General features: G+C 37.7%; 1 protein-coding gene across 1 annotated transcript; it reads left to right on the plus strand.

Annotated features, from left to right (window-relative positions):
• The first annotated feature begins 9,343 nt into the window (after positions 1–9,343).
• LOC148958544 (uncharacterized) lies at positions 9,344–10,738 on the plus strand. Its single transcript, XM_089112474.1, has one exon. The coding sequence runs from the start codon at positions 9,344–9,346 to the stop codon at positions 10,736–10,738; it is 1,395 nt and encodes a 464-aa protein (XP_088968600.1).
• The last annotated feature ends 1,821 nt before the right edge of the window (positions 10,739–12,559 follow it).

The raw sequence follows: 12,559 nt of genomic DNA on the forward strand, positions 1-12,559 counted from the left end.
TTACTTTAAAACATTTTCCAGAAACTTTTCAAGTGGCATTATTGGCCTTTGTGACAGTGGAGAAACCGTAAAGAAACATCTCGAAGACCTTGATATCGTCAGGGGGCAGTTGAGCTTCCGTTTCAAGCATTCCAAAGTTGCTCATAAATTTGTTGCGCTTTAATACAACTTTCCAGAATAACTTTTTACCTTTTTTGACGAGTGCGGACACAATCGTTCCTGGATAATTGATGAAGCCCAACAACTGCTTGTGCTTTAATTAAAGACAATGGTGAGGATGTCACATTTACTATTTTTTGCTCTTTCCGTCACTTTCAAGCAAACTCTTACCCCCACAAAGTCATGCAAAAAATTGTCTCGTTTGATAGTGTTACGTGGATCAAATCTTCATGCCTTAAAAGCTCTATTAAGCCCCGCTCCGCCCCAACTCTATTAAACCCGTTCCAATATCCAATAAGGAACTCTTTTTAGGGGATCACGTAATCCATTTGCCTCGTTTTCACGAGACCGCGTGTTTTTGTAAAATTGATGGCCTAAGCCTAAAAGATATTTTGGCACCCCGTGCGTAAGATTTAGTACAAGGATGACAGAAATGGAGGAATTATCGTTGCATGCTGAGGGAATATTGTATTTGCTGGAGTTGGAAAAATTGAAAGTACTTGCAGACAAATTAAAAGTGCCGAACAAAGATGTTGTTGGTAAGAGTCGGTTAAAGCTTGTTAAATTATTGTCTCTAGTTTATATGAGGCAGGAAAACTGTGAAAAATCAACCAAACAAGAATTTGAAGCCCTTTTCAATGAATTAAAAGAATTTGGTCAGTTGTCATCCCCTCCCTTGGAAGGGAATGAGAAAGTAGAAGAAACATATCCACAGCCCCGGGCAGGCTTTCGTCGGAAAGGCGTGCCATCGCACGCGCACGCCCTGGCGCTTTTTTTCATTTTTTCATTTCAAAAATATTTACACACGAATTCCCTATCAGCTACAATACAAATAAAATAAACTACTTCAATTACAATTACTTCTTTAATATATATAAAATAAAGATATTGCTGTTCTACCTAGGGATCGTGTTTTGTTTAGGGAATTTATTAACTTTGCAGGAATCCATTCAAGTTTCTTTTAAACATGAAAATTGTGGGGCTCATTCTGATGTTTCTTGGAATCTCATTCCATGTTTTGGCCCCAGAGTGAAAGAAACTTCCCTTTGAAAATTCCAAATTTTCTTTGGGATTTCAATATCAAGCTGATTCCTTTTCGAATTCTTGGATATCTCTGATCTACACTGAGAGGACAAAAGTATGGAAACGATAGTCAATAATGGCGGCTCACTGTGGCCAAGGGCCTAAGGCAATAAATCTTCGAAACAAAATTACTAGGTGAAGGGGCTTGGGGACGATAGTTAATGGCGCGAAAATGCATTCGTCATCTTACAGAGTTTCAGTCGAAAACAAAATTGAACGATTAGTTTGCTGTTTAAAGGAGGAAATTCAGTAAAGCATTGAAGCACTGCTTCAAATTTGTTCTCTACAAAATTTCTGAAGCATTTGTAAATAGTGACAATGAAATGAAGCTTTTTTGAAAAAGGATATAACGCTTAAGTGAAAAATATCGGTAAAGAAACTTCAAGCTTAGCTCTGATGACAAAATTATTACTTAGAAGACTGTTTTAGCAGAAATCTAGGGTTTGAAAGTTTCACTATTGACACCAGGTGAGTCGCTGTTCATTTGACTAAAAAGACTGTGGTTTTTGAATCTTTAATGTTCATCATCTACACAAGTAACAATTCAAAAACATTTAGTAAAACGTTTTTTCTTCATTGTGCTTTTGTAAATCGTGAATAGAATAATTTAAATCAAAGCTGTTTATGTTTTTAGACAATAAATTATTTTGATCGCTAAACGTCACCTTTGAACCGTGCTCGTCTTGTTTCATTATCAATAATCTGCAGGCTAACATCTCACCAAAAAGAATCTTCCAAGTAGTAATTTTATTGTCAGTTTAAACATAAACGTATCCAGATTTCAGTATGAACAAAGTATGTTGCGCTTCCTCAAAATTGGCAACATTTTATCTTAATTGTTTATCAATGCTTCGATAATTTTTTTCAGAATTTTTCTGAATGTTGGTTCAACGTTTCCCCGTATTTTGTTCTCAAAACAGTTGAATAATCCTTCAAATTTGTTTTTATTCCAAAGCCATTGAAATGACGCATTGTTTTCCAGCCGAAGTCACTATCAACGAAGACCCCTTCACCTAGTAATTTTGTTTCGAAGATTTATCGCCTTTGGCCCTTGGCCACTGTGAGCCGCCAATATTGACTATCGTTTCCATACTTTTGTCCTCTCAGTGTAGTAAAAAATTTACCTTTAAGGCTATCAGCGCAAAGACCATTTATCATTTTGTACGTCATTATTGTCATATTTAATTAGATTCGAAACTTAAAGCCATTTACAAATCCACTCGTCCTCAAATTTAGCACTTTCAATTAATGTTTGAGCCTTGTCTTGAAGACGCTGAAGATGTTCAAGCTTTGTGTTGGACAGACTCTCCCATAATTCATCACCGTATCTTAGATGGCTCTCGAAAAGTGCCCCTGGATATCTCCATTGTTTTTCTCCCCCTGGATATGGTTAATTCATCTTTCATGACTAATGACCATATATTCAGTTTTATTGGTGTTCAGACTAAGCTTATTTTGCCGCATCCACTCTGCAATGTTCTTACCCTCAGTTTTTAAGTCATTGCACAGTTCCTCAATGTCTTTTGCAGAGCATGTTATGCTAGTGTCGTCTGCATACATATTTGCTGAGCTTTTCTCTAAGCATCGCTCAAAATCATTTACGTATAGGATGAAAAGGAGAGGCCCAAGGCACGAACCCTGGGGAATACCGCACTGAACCTTCTTTTGTTGCGAACTGGAACCATTGATTTGGCAGTATTGTATCCTATCAGTAAGGTATGATGTAAACCACTGATGAGGGGCTCCTCCTATTCCATACTTTGATAACTTAGAGAGCAGAAGTTTGTGATCCACAGTGTCAAATGCCTTCTTTAGATAAAGGAAGATGCTAATATTTATTTTTCTTTTATCGGCATTACCGCGCACGCCTTCTGCTTTCGAGGAGTGCAAAATATCACACGCCTTCTTTTACTCTGAGAGCGAAATTCTATATCAATGATTGGTTTTGTTGGTTTCGAGATGGATTTAAATGTAAATCTTTCCTTGGTACTATTACTTCATGCCATTTCAAAAAGGCTTAACACCTTGTCAGGCACTCGCGATCGCGTCAGTACTCGCGCAAACCCAACCACGCGAGTGTTTGATCGCTCGTGCAAAATGGTAAATTGTATCTTTTGTGAACCAAGCAAGTGACATAGACAATACTAAGCCGGTATATCAAAACACAGGAAATAGAAGTAAGCTGACTTAACCACATCTCAACGAAAAAATGCATTTGAAAATCAATTCCACAGCGAATGTTTAGGAATACTTTGACATTTAACTGAAAATGACAGAAAATGACACTTAGGACATTTTCTGGCCAGTAAAGGCTTTTTAAAAAAGTATGGAACAACATTTTGCGATCATCCGTCAAGAACGTCGTTATGACATAAAGTTTATAAAAAAAGCACACTTGTAATGAGGATTTAGTCTTGAAGTGCATTACAGACCATCGTTACAGTTCTTTTCATTTGATGTTATCTTAAACAAAAGGGTACCTTATAACAGGAACATTTTTTTCACAATCATAGCGATCGCTCGCGCAAGAGAAATCACGCGAGCGAAGGGCCACTCGCGTGGGCTATTTTTCACGAAAATGCCTGATTGCGAATTAAAAAGAAAATTTTGAAATAGTTATAGGACTAATCTACAGTAGAATCCCGATAATATAAAACCCGGCTATAACTAATTTTCCGGTTTAATAAAATATGTCTGGCTTCTTTGATCCTGCCGAAATCCTTACACATTCCCTCGGTAAAACAAATCCCGTATATAACGAACTCTCATTATTACGAACCGAATTTTATGCCCCTTCATCATGATTTTCCTCGATAAAGTAAGGGAAAATTTCTTGGGATCCGTGGCCAAACTGCCGGGACTTTGTTTTGACACTTGTTTCGACATCAGAACATATAAAGCATCCAAATAAAATTGGGGGTCTTTCTTGCAAATGCCAGGAACACCTCCGCAGAGACACAAATAGATGGCTGCGGCTCAAAACGCGTCAAATGCTCGTTTTGAAGCTATTTTAATAAATAGAAGGGCAAGTCATATCAATTATGCTGTAAATGATAACACGGACTCAATTTTGTTAATAAAGAATAAAAAATTCGGCGAAAAATGGCATTAGAATAGCATGAAACTTTGTTGTAAGAGGCAGTTTCATTTTTGATTTGATTTGATTTAATTCAAATTCTACTACATTTCGAAAAGCTAGTTTGTTATAAACAAATCAACTAAAGAACGCAACAACAACAAAAACGTTCTTTAAAAGACAATATTTAAAAGACAAAATGAAGCAGAATTCTTAAGGAGGAGCCTTCAAAATAGGTTAACTAACGAGTTGAAGGCCCCCCTTTTGTTTCAGCGATCTATATGTTCATCTTTATGTTCATCAGAATTAAATTAAATTACTTTATGGACTAAACAAGAAATTTTTCAAAACTCACTGACTTTCAAATAGTTTCTAGAAGATAATTTTTCAAATATTTTTTGAATAAGAATTTAGAAGAGGTAGTTCTTATTTCTACAGGTAGATTGTTCCATAATTTTGCCCCCATATATCGAGTTGATTTCAAGCCGTACTGTAAAGTTTTTGCCATAGTGAGGAAGAGATCACCACGTGTTGATTGCCTTGTGCCATGACAGTGAATAGATGTATTAGGGAAAAAGAAGTTATGGAAATATATTGGGGTTAGCTTATTGATTGATTCATAAACAAAAGATAATAGTTTCAGTTTATGACATATGAGATTCTAAGTAATTTTAAGTTTTTAAGAATAAGAAGAGAATGAGCAAGGAATTCTTGATATGATATAGCTCTAACAGCTCTTTTTTGTAATTTGAATAGTGGCTCAATATGTGAATCAAACGTTTAAAAACGTTCATATGCTTAAAAAGACAGTATATGGACCCCGACTCAAAATTTCCCCAGAACTGTATTGACAGTATTATTGTATCTCAGACTCACTTTGGTAGAATAGCATGAAGCTTTGTAATAAGGGGCAGTTTGATACGCTTAAAAAAATTGGATAAGGATCCCGACTGAAAATTGCCCCCTTTTTTATTTTTAGAGTGCAAGATATGAATAGGAACTATATCGTAAATTCTCTAATTAGCCTCCTGGGGGCTTATTTATTTACTTATTCGAGGGGGGACCAATTCGAGGATTTACGGTATCACATCTTTGTCAGCGCATCAAACTGCCTTTGTATTGAGAATTTTCTTTCTCCGTTTATGGCCAATGGTAGAATTAAGGGTCTGTATCAGAGAACCCCAGTATAAAAATAGAACTTGGGGGCAAGATATGATTTGGTTCTATATCCAATTTTTTTCTGCATCTCAAAATGCCTTTGTATTGAGGATTCCAAGTTTCCATGACCTGGCGCTCTCCGTTTATGACCAGGGGTCTGGACCAAAGTACTCCAGTCTAAAAATAGAATTTAGGGGCATCATATGATTTGGGTTTATTTTACATCTTTTTTGGCTTGTTAAACTGCCTTAAAATTGTAAATTTCAACTTTCTATGAACTGTCATTCTCTGCTTATGGCCAATTGTACAATTAGGGGTCTTGACCAGAGTACCCCAGTCTAAAAATAGAATTTAAGGGCAAATTATGAATTCGGTCTATATCACATCTTTTTTGTCTTGTTAAGCTGTCTTTTTATTGTGAATGTCAACTTTCTATGACCTAGCGTTCTCCGTTTATGACCAAAGGTACAAGGGGTCTTGTCCGGAGTACCCTAGTCTAAAAATAGATCTTATGGGCAAGATATGATTTGGGTCTATGTCACAACTTTTTCAGCGTATCAAACTTGGAGTTTTCTGAAATTTTGGTGCTTGCATCACAATTTGCACAATTCTTCTGCCTTTCTCCCTCACTAAAACCTATTCTGTACAACCGCAGTTTCCTGATTGCTGTCGACCCGACTCGTCACTGTGACGTCACAAATTGGCCTTGGTTTTCGCAAGTACTACCTAATTTCAAACTCTGTTTCAACTCACTTTTGCTGGTCATATTATGACAATTTTGGTGCCGAACGCATCGGAAAAGATGAGAAAATACAACTCTTAAAAAAAAGCAGGACATAAAGTTTCGCTGCATAGACACTTTAAGGAGTTGGCTGAGAACTCGGCAACATCTGATAGGGGGCTTCGTGATGGACAAGACCCAACAGTTTTTCATTGCCATATTACTCCAAAGGTAGAATTTTAAAGTTAGTTGTTAGCAGGTGTCATGTGCAGTGATTATTAAATGGGATTCAGATTTAGGTTCTTTGGGACACAGGCTCGCAGGTTTCTTCAATGTCCTCTGAACTGATTAACAATTGTTTTTCAGACAGATCTATCAGGGACATATCAGAATTTTTAGGAGATGGTGAATGTTTGAAACTTGTAACAGCAAGTGGGGATATCGTTCCGTATAAAGGCTGTATAGAACTCAATTTTCAGCTAACCAACAACAGGGGAACAATCAGACAATTCAAGTACCTTTTCTTGTAACAGCAGAAACAAAAGAGAGGCCAATAATTGGATATAATGTGATTGAGGAGATTATTTGTGGTAGCAGTGAAGACTCTGATAAAAAGAAGGCAGTTTTTAGTAGTATTCAGAGACATGTCTAAAAACAAAGAAACTGTGTTAATTCACCTTGTGTATAACATTCAAACACAAAATGAGGTTTGTGATGTCAAAACAACTAAGAAAGACTTTGTTATTCAGAAGAATACAATAGTTGATGTTCCTTGCAGAGCAAATACAAGCTACCTTGAGAAACACCCTAATGATTTTTTGCCAAGTTTACCTTTTACGTTACCATCAGGACTGTGTGTGACAAAGTCAGTTTTGACACTGAAGAAAGGAACTGCACATATATTGAAGCCCCGAGTGGTAAAGCTCCGAGAAGCTCCAAGACAAATCGTGACATTGTGCTGCCAGGGAGAACACCAATGGAAAAGTTAGAGATGATCAGATCATTTACACCTACATTGATTCGTCATATAACTGATAGTGAAACCATGGAAAAGCAAAAAGAAAAATTAAAAAACTGCGTAATGGAGACAGTCCTAGAGAAAGATGCAGAGAGTATCTTGTCAAAGATTTATTTTAGTGGTCTGACATATGATGAAACAGAAATTGTAAAGAAAATGCTTTGTGAAGAAATTCAATCATTCTCAGCAGGTGATGACAATATTGGATGTGCTCCAGGCTTACAACTTGACATCGCACTGAAAGACACACAGCCAGTTCAGAAGAGCTATGCTTCCATACCACGTCCACTGTATGGAGAAGTAAAACAGTACATTGAAGACATGCTGAACAGAAATTTTATCAAGCCCTCAAAATCACCATATTCTTCACCTTGTGTTTATGTTCCCAAGAAAGATGGGACACTGCGTTTATGCATCGATTACAGAGCGTTGAACCAAAACAATTAAAATAGAATATCGAACAGCATTGCAAGAGTTGATCAAACACTTGATTGGTCCACCAATTATGGCCTACCCTGACCCAAGCTTGCCATATATCTTACATATTGATGCATGTCAGAAAGGACTTGGGGCAATCTATATCAACGCCAAGAAGGGAAACCCAGAGTTATTGCATACGGATCCATGAGAGAAACTACCACATGCATTCAAGGAAGCTTGAGTTTCTCGCCATGAAATGGGCCATTGTTGATCATTTTAGGGACTACTTATATTATTCTCCACCATTCCAAGTTTTAATTGCCTACGCCGTAGACTCTCTCTTCCTTCAAAACGAAGATAGGGTCTACGAATTAATGAGGCAAAGCTTGCTACAGGCCGTTATTGGTTTATGCGCAAATATTTTTAATAATTGATCATTTCCAGACCCCATTGGGGCTTTCTTTGTCAAGCTCAATGAGGTGTTAAATGAACCATAGTCAATTAAAAGGTCTCCTTTCTATTGATTATGAAAGAACTAATGGCGGAAAATGCAGATGTTGATCGATGTATCTTGCGTTTTCAAACGCAACTTGCAAAGATAGCCAATGCCAAAGATACCTCTGCGAATATCGTTTCATCAAACTCTGCCACACCTGAACGTATCGTCATATTGATTTATTTTGCATGTCCTTGATTATGCAAGTATTAATGCTCTCGCATAAATTAAGTTCCAGAATTTGAGGACCCCCTGTAGCAAGCTTTGCCTCATTGATTCGTAGAACCTATCTTCGTTTGGAAGGGGGGTCTACGACCTAGGCTAAGTTTTAACTGATATCAACCTACTCATATACGTGCTGACCACAGCAAAGTTCAATGCAACTGCTCTTCAATGGGTTGGAGAATTAGCAGATTTCAAGTTCTCAATTCAGTACAGGTCAGAAAACCTAATGATGATGCCGATGCTCTCTCGAGACTTTCTTATGATTATGATATGGAGAAGTATATGTCAACATGCACAAACAAAAGTACACTTGATATGGTCGATGCTGCAATTGATGTTGTGCAACAGAGATCTAATGAGGACATTGCTTGGGTATATGAGCTTATATATTTTGCTATCGCTATAAGTGCCTACAATAAAGAAATTAATAAAAATAATAATAATGGAAACGTTTCATTTTCAATTCAACTTAAACTACAACTACAAATCTCACTATTACAAGGTAATTTGCAATTGGCTAGCCTGGTTTTACAAGAAAAAACTATAACAATCGTAAGGTAAAAGGAAAAACTGAGAAAAATAAAATAAAATAAAACAACTAAAGTTAAAAAGGATGTAATTCCGGATTTGTCCATGGCTTATTTTCGCAACAAAATATGTAGTACGTAGTACGGATGGCAATGTTGGAAAGTTTAGAAATGAGATACTGTTTTTGTTTCTGATCGATGGAGAGAGAGTCACACATTTTGAAGAATGAATGTGATTATGATAATAATAATAATAATAATAATAATAATAATAATAATAATAATAATAATAATAATAATAATAATAATAATAATAATAATAATAATTCGTCCTGGGTATGACGTAAAACTGCACCCGGTTGTGGAGTTTCAACGTGGGAGAATGAGGTTACCCTTTGCCGCAACTACCTCCAGGTCACCCTTGGGCAAGGTGTACTACCTGTTAGCTCTCCCCGAGACCATGAAATGCCGGGTTGACATCCGGCGGGGGCTAGTCTGTCTCATGGGTAGGAGGGACTCTTTAGCCTTGGTCGGCAACCCCCCTAGTGATGGTGTCACAAAAAAAATACCAGTTGGGAACTTGCTACAAAGAACGACCTCTTTTATGAGTGAGATGAATCAAAACAGTGATTTAGATAACAGCGTAAAGGAGACTGGAACTGATGGTGAAGGTCTCTCGCTCGGCAGGTGTCCCATGGAGGAGCAGCGTGGGCCCGGTCGTCATCCTACTACTGCCAGAACTGGATGGTCGAAAAGTATGAATGTAGCAGTAATGGAGTGCTATTTTTTGAGTAAGCCTGTAAACGATGACGGAAAACCAGTGAGAGGCTATAGACGCAGAATGCATAACATTTGGAGAGAGAGACATAGCTTCAATCTGACTGAACAGAGATTATGTGACCAAGCTCGCATGATTAGAAAGAACGGTTGGCTGACTCATGTGGAATTGGAAGAAATAAAAAGAAGAGTTACAACAGAAGAGGAAGGGGTGATAGATGATAGTAGCGTTGGAGAGGAGACTGTAATTAATGAGATACCAGTGACTGAGCCTGAAATAGAACCTGTGGTAACTTTCCTGGAGAGAAGTGAGAGAAGCGAAGCGAATACAAAAATGATAGAAGAAATTATTGAAATCATGAAAGAAGGGAACATAAGTCAATCACGAAGTCTGAAAAAGGCAGACAGAAAATCTGTGAATGAGGCTGTTAAGGAGGTAAACGACGCCTTGATAAGCATCAGAACGGAAAACATAACTGACACAAACAAACTGATCAGTGCTGTTGCATTGTATGTTGCGAGGAAACTAGGCATAGGGAAACCAAAGATAGAAAATAAAACAAGAGAACCATGGTGGAAAAGAAGAATAAGCGAATCTATTAATGAACTTAGAAAGCACATTAACATACTTGAGCGCGAAAAGAGAGGTGAAGTATCGAAGAAAGGGAAATACCATGAACTGTCAAAAAAGTATAACATCACGAGAAAAGGAATCTCTACTGTAATTGAAGAGTTGAAACAGAGAATGCAAGCCAAGGCTTTCAAACTAAGAAGGTACGAGCAAAGGACGCGACAATACCAAATTAATCGAATGTTTCAATATGACCAAAAGAAGGTATATCAACAACTACAGGGTAAAGACAAAAAAGAGAATACAACACCAGATGCAGATGAAAGTAGAAAATTTTGGTCGAACATATGGGACAACGAAACACAGCACAATAAAAAGGCTAAGTGGTTAGAGGAGTTGAAAAACAACAAACCTAATCTATCACAAAATGACATTGAAATAACAACTAGAATGGTAAATCAGCAAGCCAAGAAGATACCTAACTGGAAAGCTCCTGGCCCTGATTGAGTCCAGGGGTTTTGGATAAAGAAACTTACATCTCTACACGAAAGAATTGCTGCCCAACTCAATGATTTGATAAATGATGAAATAGAAATACCCTCGTGGATGACCACCGGCAGAACTGTGCTATGTCAAAAGGATCCAAAAAATGGCAATGCAGTGGATAACTATAGACCCATATCCTGCTTGCCATTAATGTGGAAGCTGTTGACAGGAATCATCTCTGGAAATGTCTACACGTTCTTGGATGAGAATGAGATGTTACCTGAAGAACAAAAAGGCTGTAAAAGAAATAGCAGGGGTACAAAGGATCAGCTTCTGGTGGATAAGACGATTCTTGCTGATTGTAAAAGGAGGCATAAAAACTTAGCCATGGCGTGGGTTGACTATAAGAAAGCCTACGACATGGTTCCCCACAGCTGGATAATAGAATGTCTAAGGCTCTATAGAGTATCAGACAATGTTGTTAACTTTATAGAAAGATCGATGACCAACTGGAAAGTACAACTGACATCGTGTGGGGAAACTCTAGGGCTTGTAAATATTCGCAGAGGAATATTCCAAGGAGACAGCCTATCACCACTTTTGTTCGTCATTTGCATGATACCCCTTACCGAAGTCCTCAGAAAAGTCAAAATGGGATATACATTGGATGGTGTTAAGATCAATCACCTGTTGTTCATGGACGACTTGAAGTTGTTCGCGAAAAACGAGAATGAAATTGACAGTCTAACATCTACTGTCAACCTTATTAGTCAAGATATAGGAATGGAATTTGGGATAAAAAAGTGTGGTGTTGTGACCTTAAGAAGGGGAAAATTAACAGGAAGTGCAGGGATTGAACTTGTCAATGGGGAAAAGATCAAGGAGGTTGGTGAAGAAGGATACAAGTACCTGGGAATAACAGAGTTGGATAGAATAAAAGAAGAGGAGATGAAGAAAATATTTCAAAGAGAATATTTCAGAAGGGTTAGACTTGTCATGCAGTCAAAACTCAATGGAAGGAATAAGATTAAAGCAACAAATACCTGGGCAATCTCCCTGATGCGCTATGGAGCAGGAATAATTAAATGGAGAAAAGACGAGCTAGAAAGTATGGACAGAAGAACCAGGAAATTAATGACAATGAGTAAAGAACTTCATCCTAGAAGCGATGTAGCAAGAATTTATGTTAGCAGGAAAAGGGTGGTAGGGGGCTGATAAGTTGTGAGTATTGTATTGAAAATGAGACAAACAACCTAGCTTGGTATGTGAAGCATGCTAGAGGCAATATTATGTCAAAAGTGAGAGACCTTGGGGCAATGAATACTGAGGAGGCAGTAGCACCGAATGAACATAAGAATGAGACAAAAAGGCGCTTGGAGAAACGATGGAAAGATAAGCCGATGTATGGGCAATTTACTAAGAATACTGACGGAATTGATTGGGAAAAAAGCTGGACATGGTTAAGGAACGGAGATCTGAAAGGGTGCACTGAAGCATTAGTGTGTAGTGCACAGGAGCAGGCGCTGCGCACTAATTATACCAAGCACTACATTGATAAAACAAGTGATACGCCTTTATGTAGAATGTGCGGTGACAAGGGAGAAACAGTAAGTCATCTGGTGAGCGAATGTGCTAAACTGGCACAGACAGAATATAAAAGACGACACGACAATGTGGCAAGGTATATTCATTGGTTGTTAGCGGAAAAGTGCGGATTTGAAAGAGCCACAAAATGGTATGAACAGAAACCTGAAGGAGTTTTAGAGAATCACAAGTTTAAGCTACTGTGGGATTTTATGATTCAATGTGATAGGGTTGTTGAAGCTAGAAGGCCAGACATTG

This window comes from Rhopilema esculentum, chromosome 14, assembly GCF_057945365.1.
Source record: "Rhopilema esculentum isolate cy_ngs chromosome 14, ASM5794536v1, whole genome shotgun sequence".
Classification (NCBI taxonomy): Eukaryota; Metazoa; Cnidaria; class Scyphozoa; order Rhizostomeae; family Rhizostomatidae; genus Rhopilema; species Rhopilema esculentum.

What these genes read in the sequence shown, in the direction of transcription:
- LOC148958544 (XM_089112474.1), top strand. Translation starts at nt 9,344, where the DNA reads ATGAAATGCCGGGTTGACATCCGGCGGGGGCTAGTCTGTCTCATGGGT.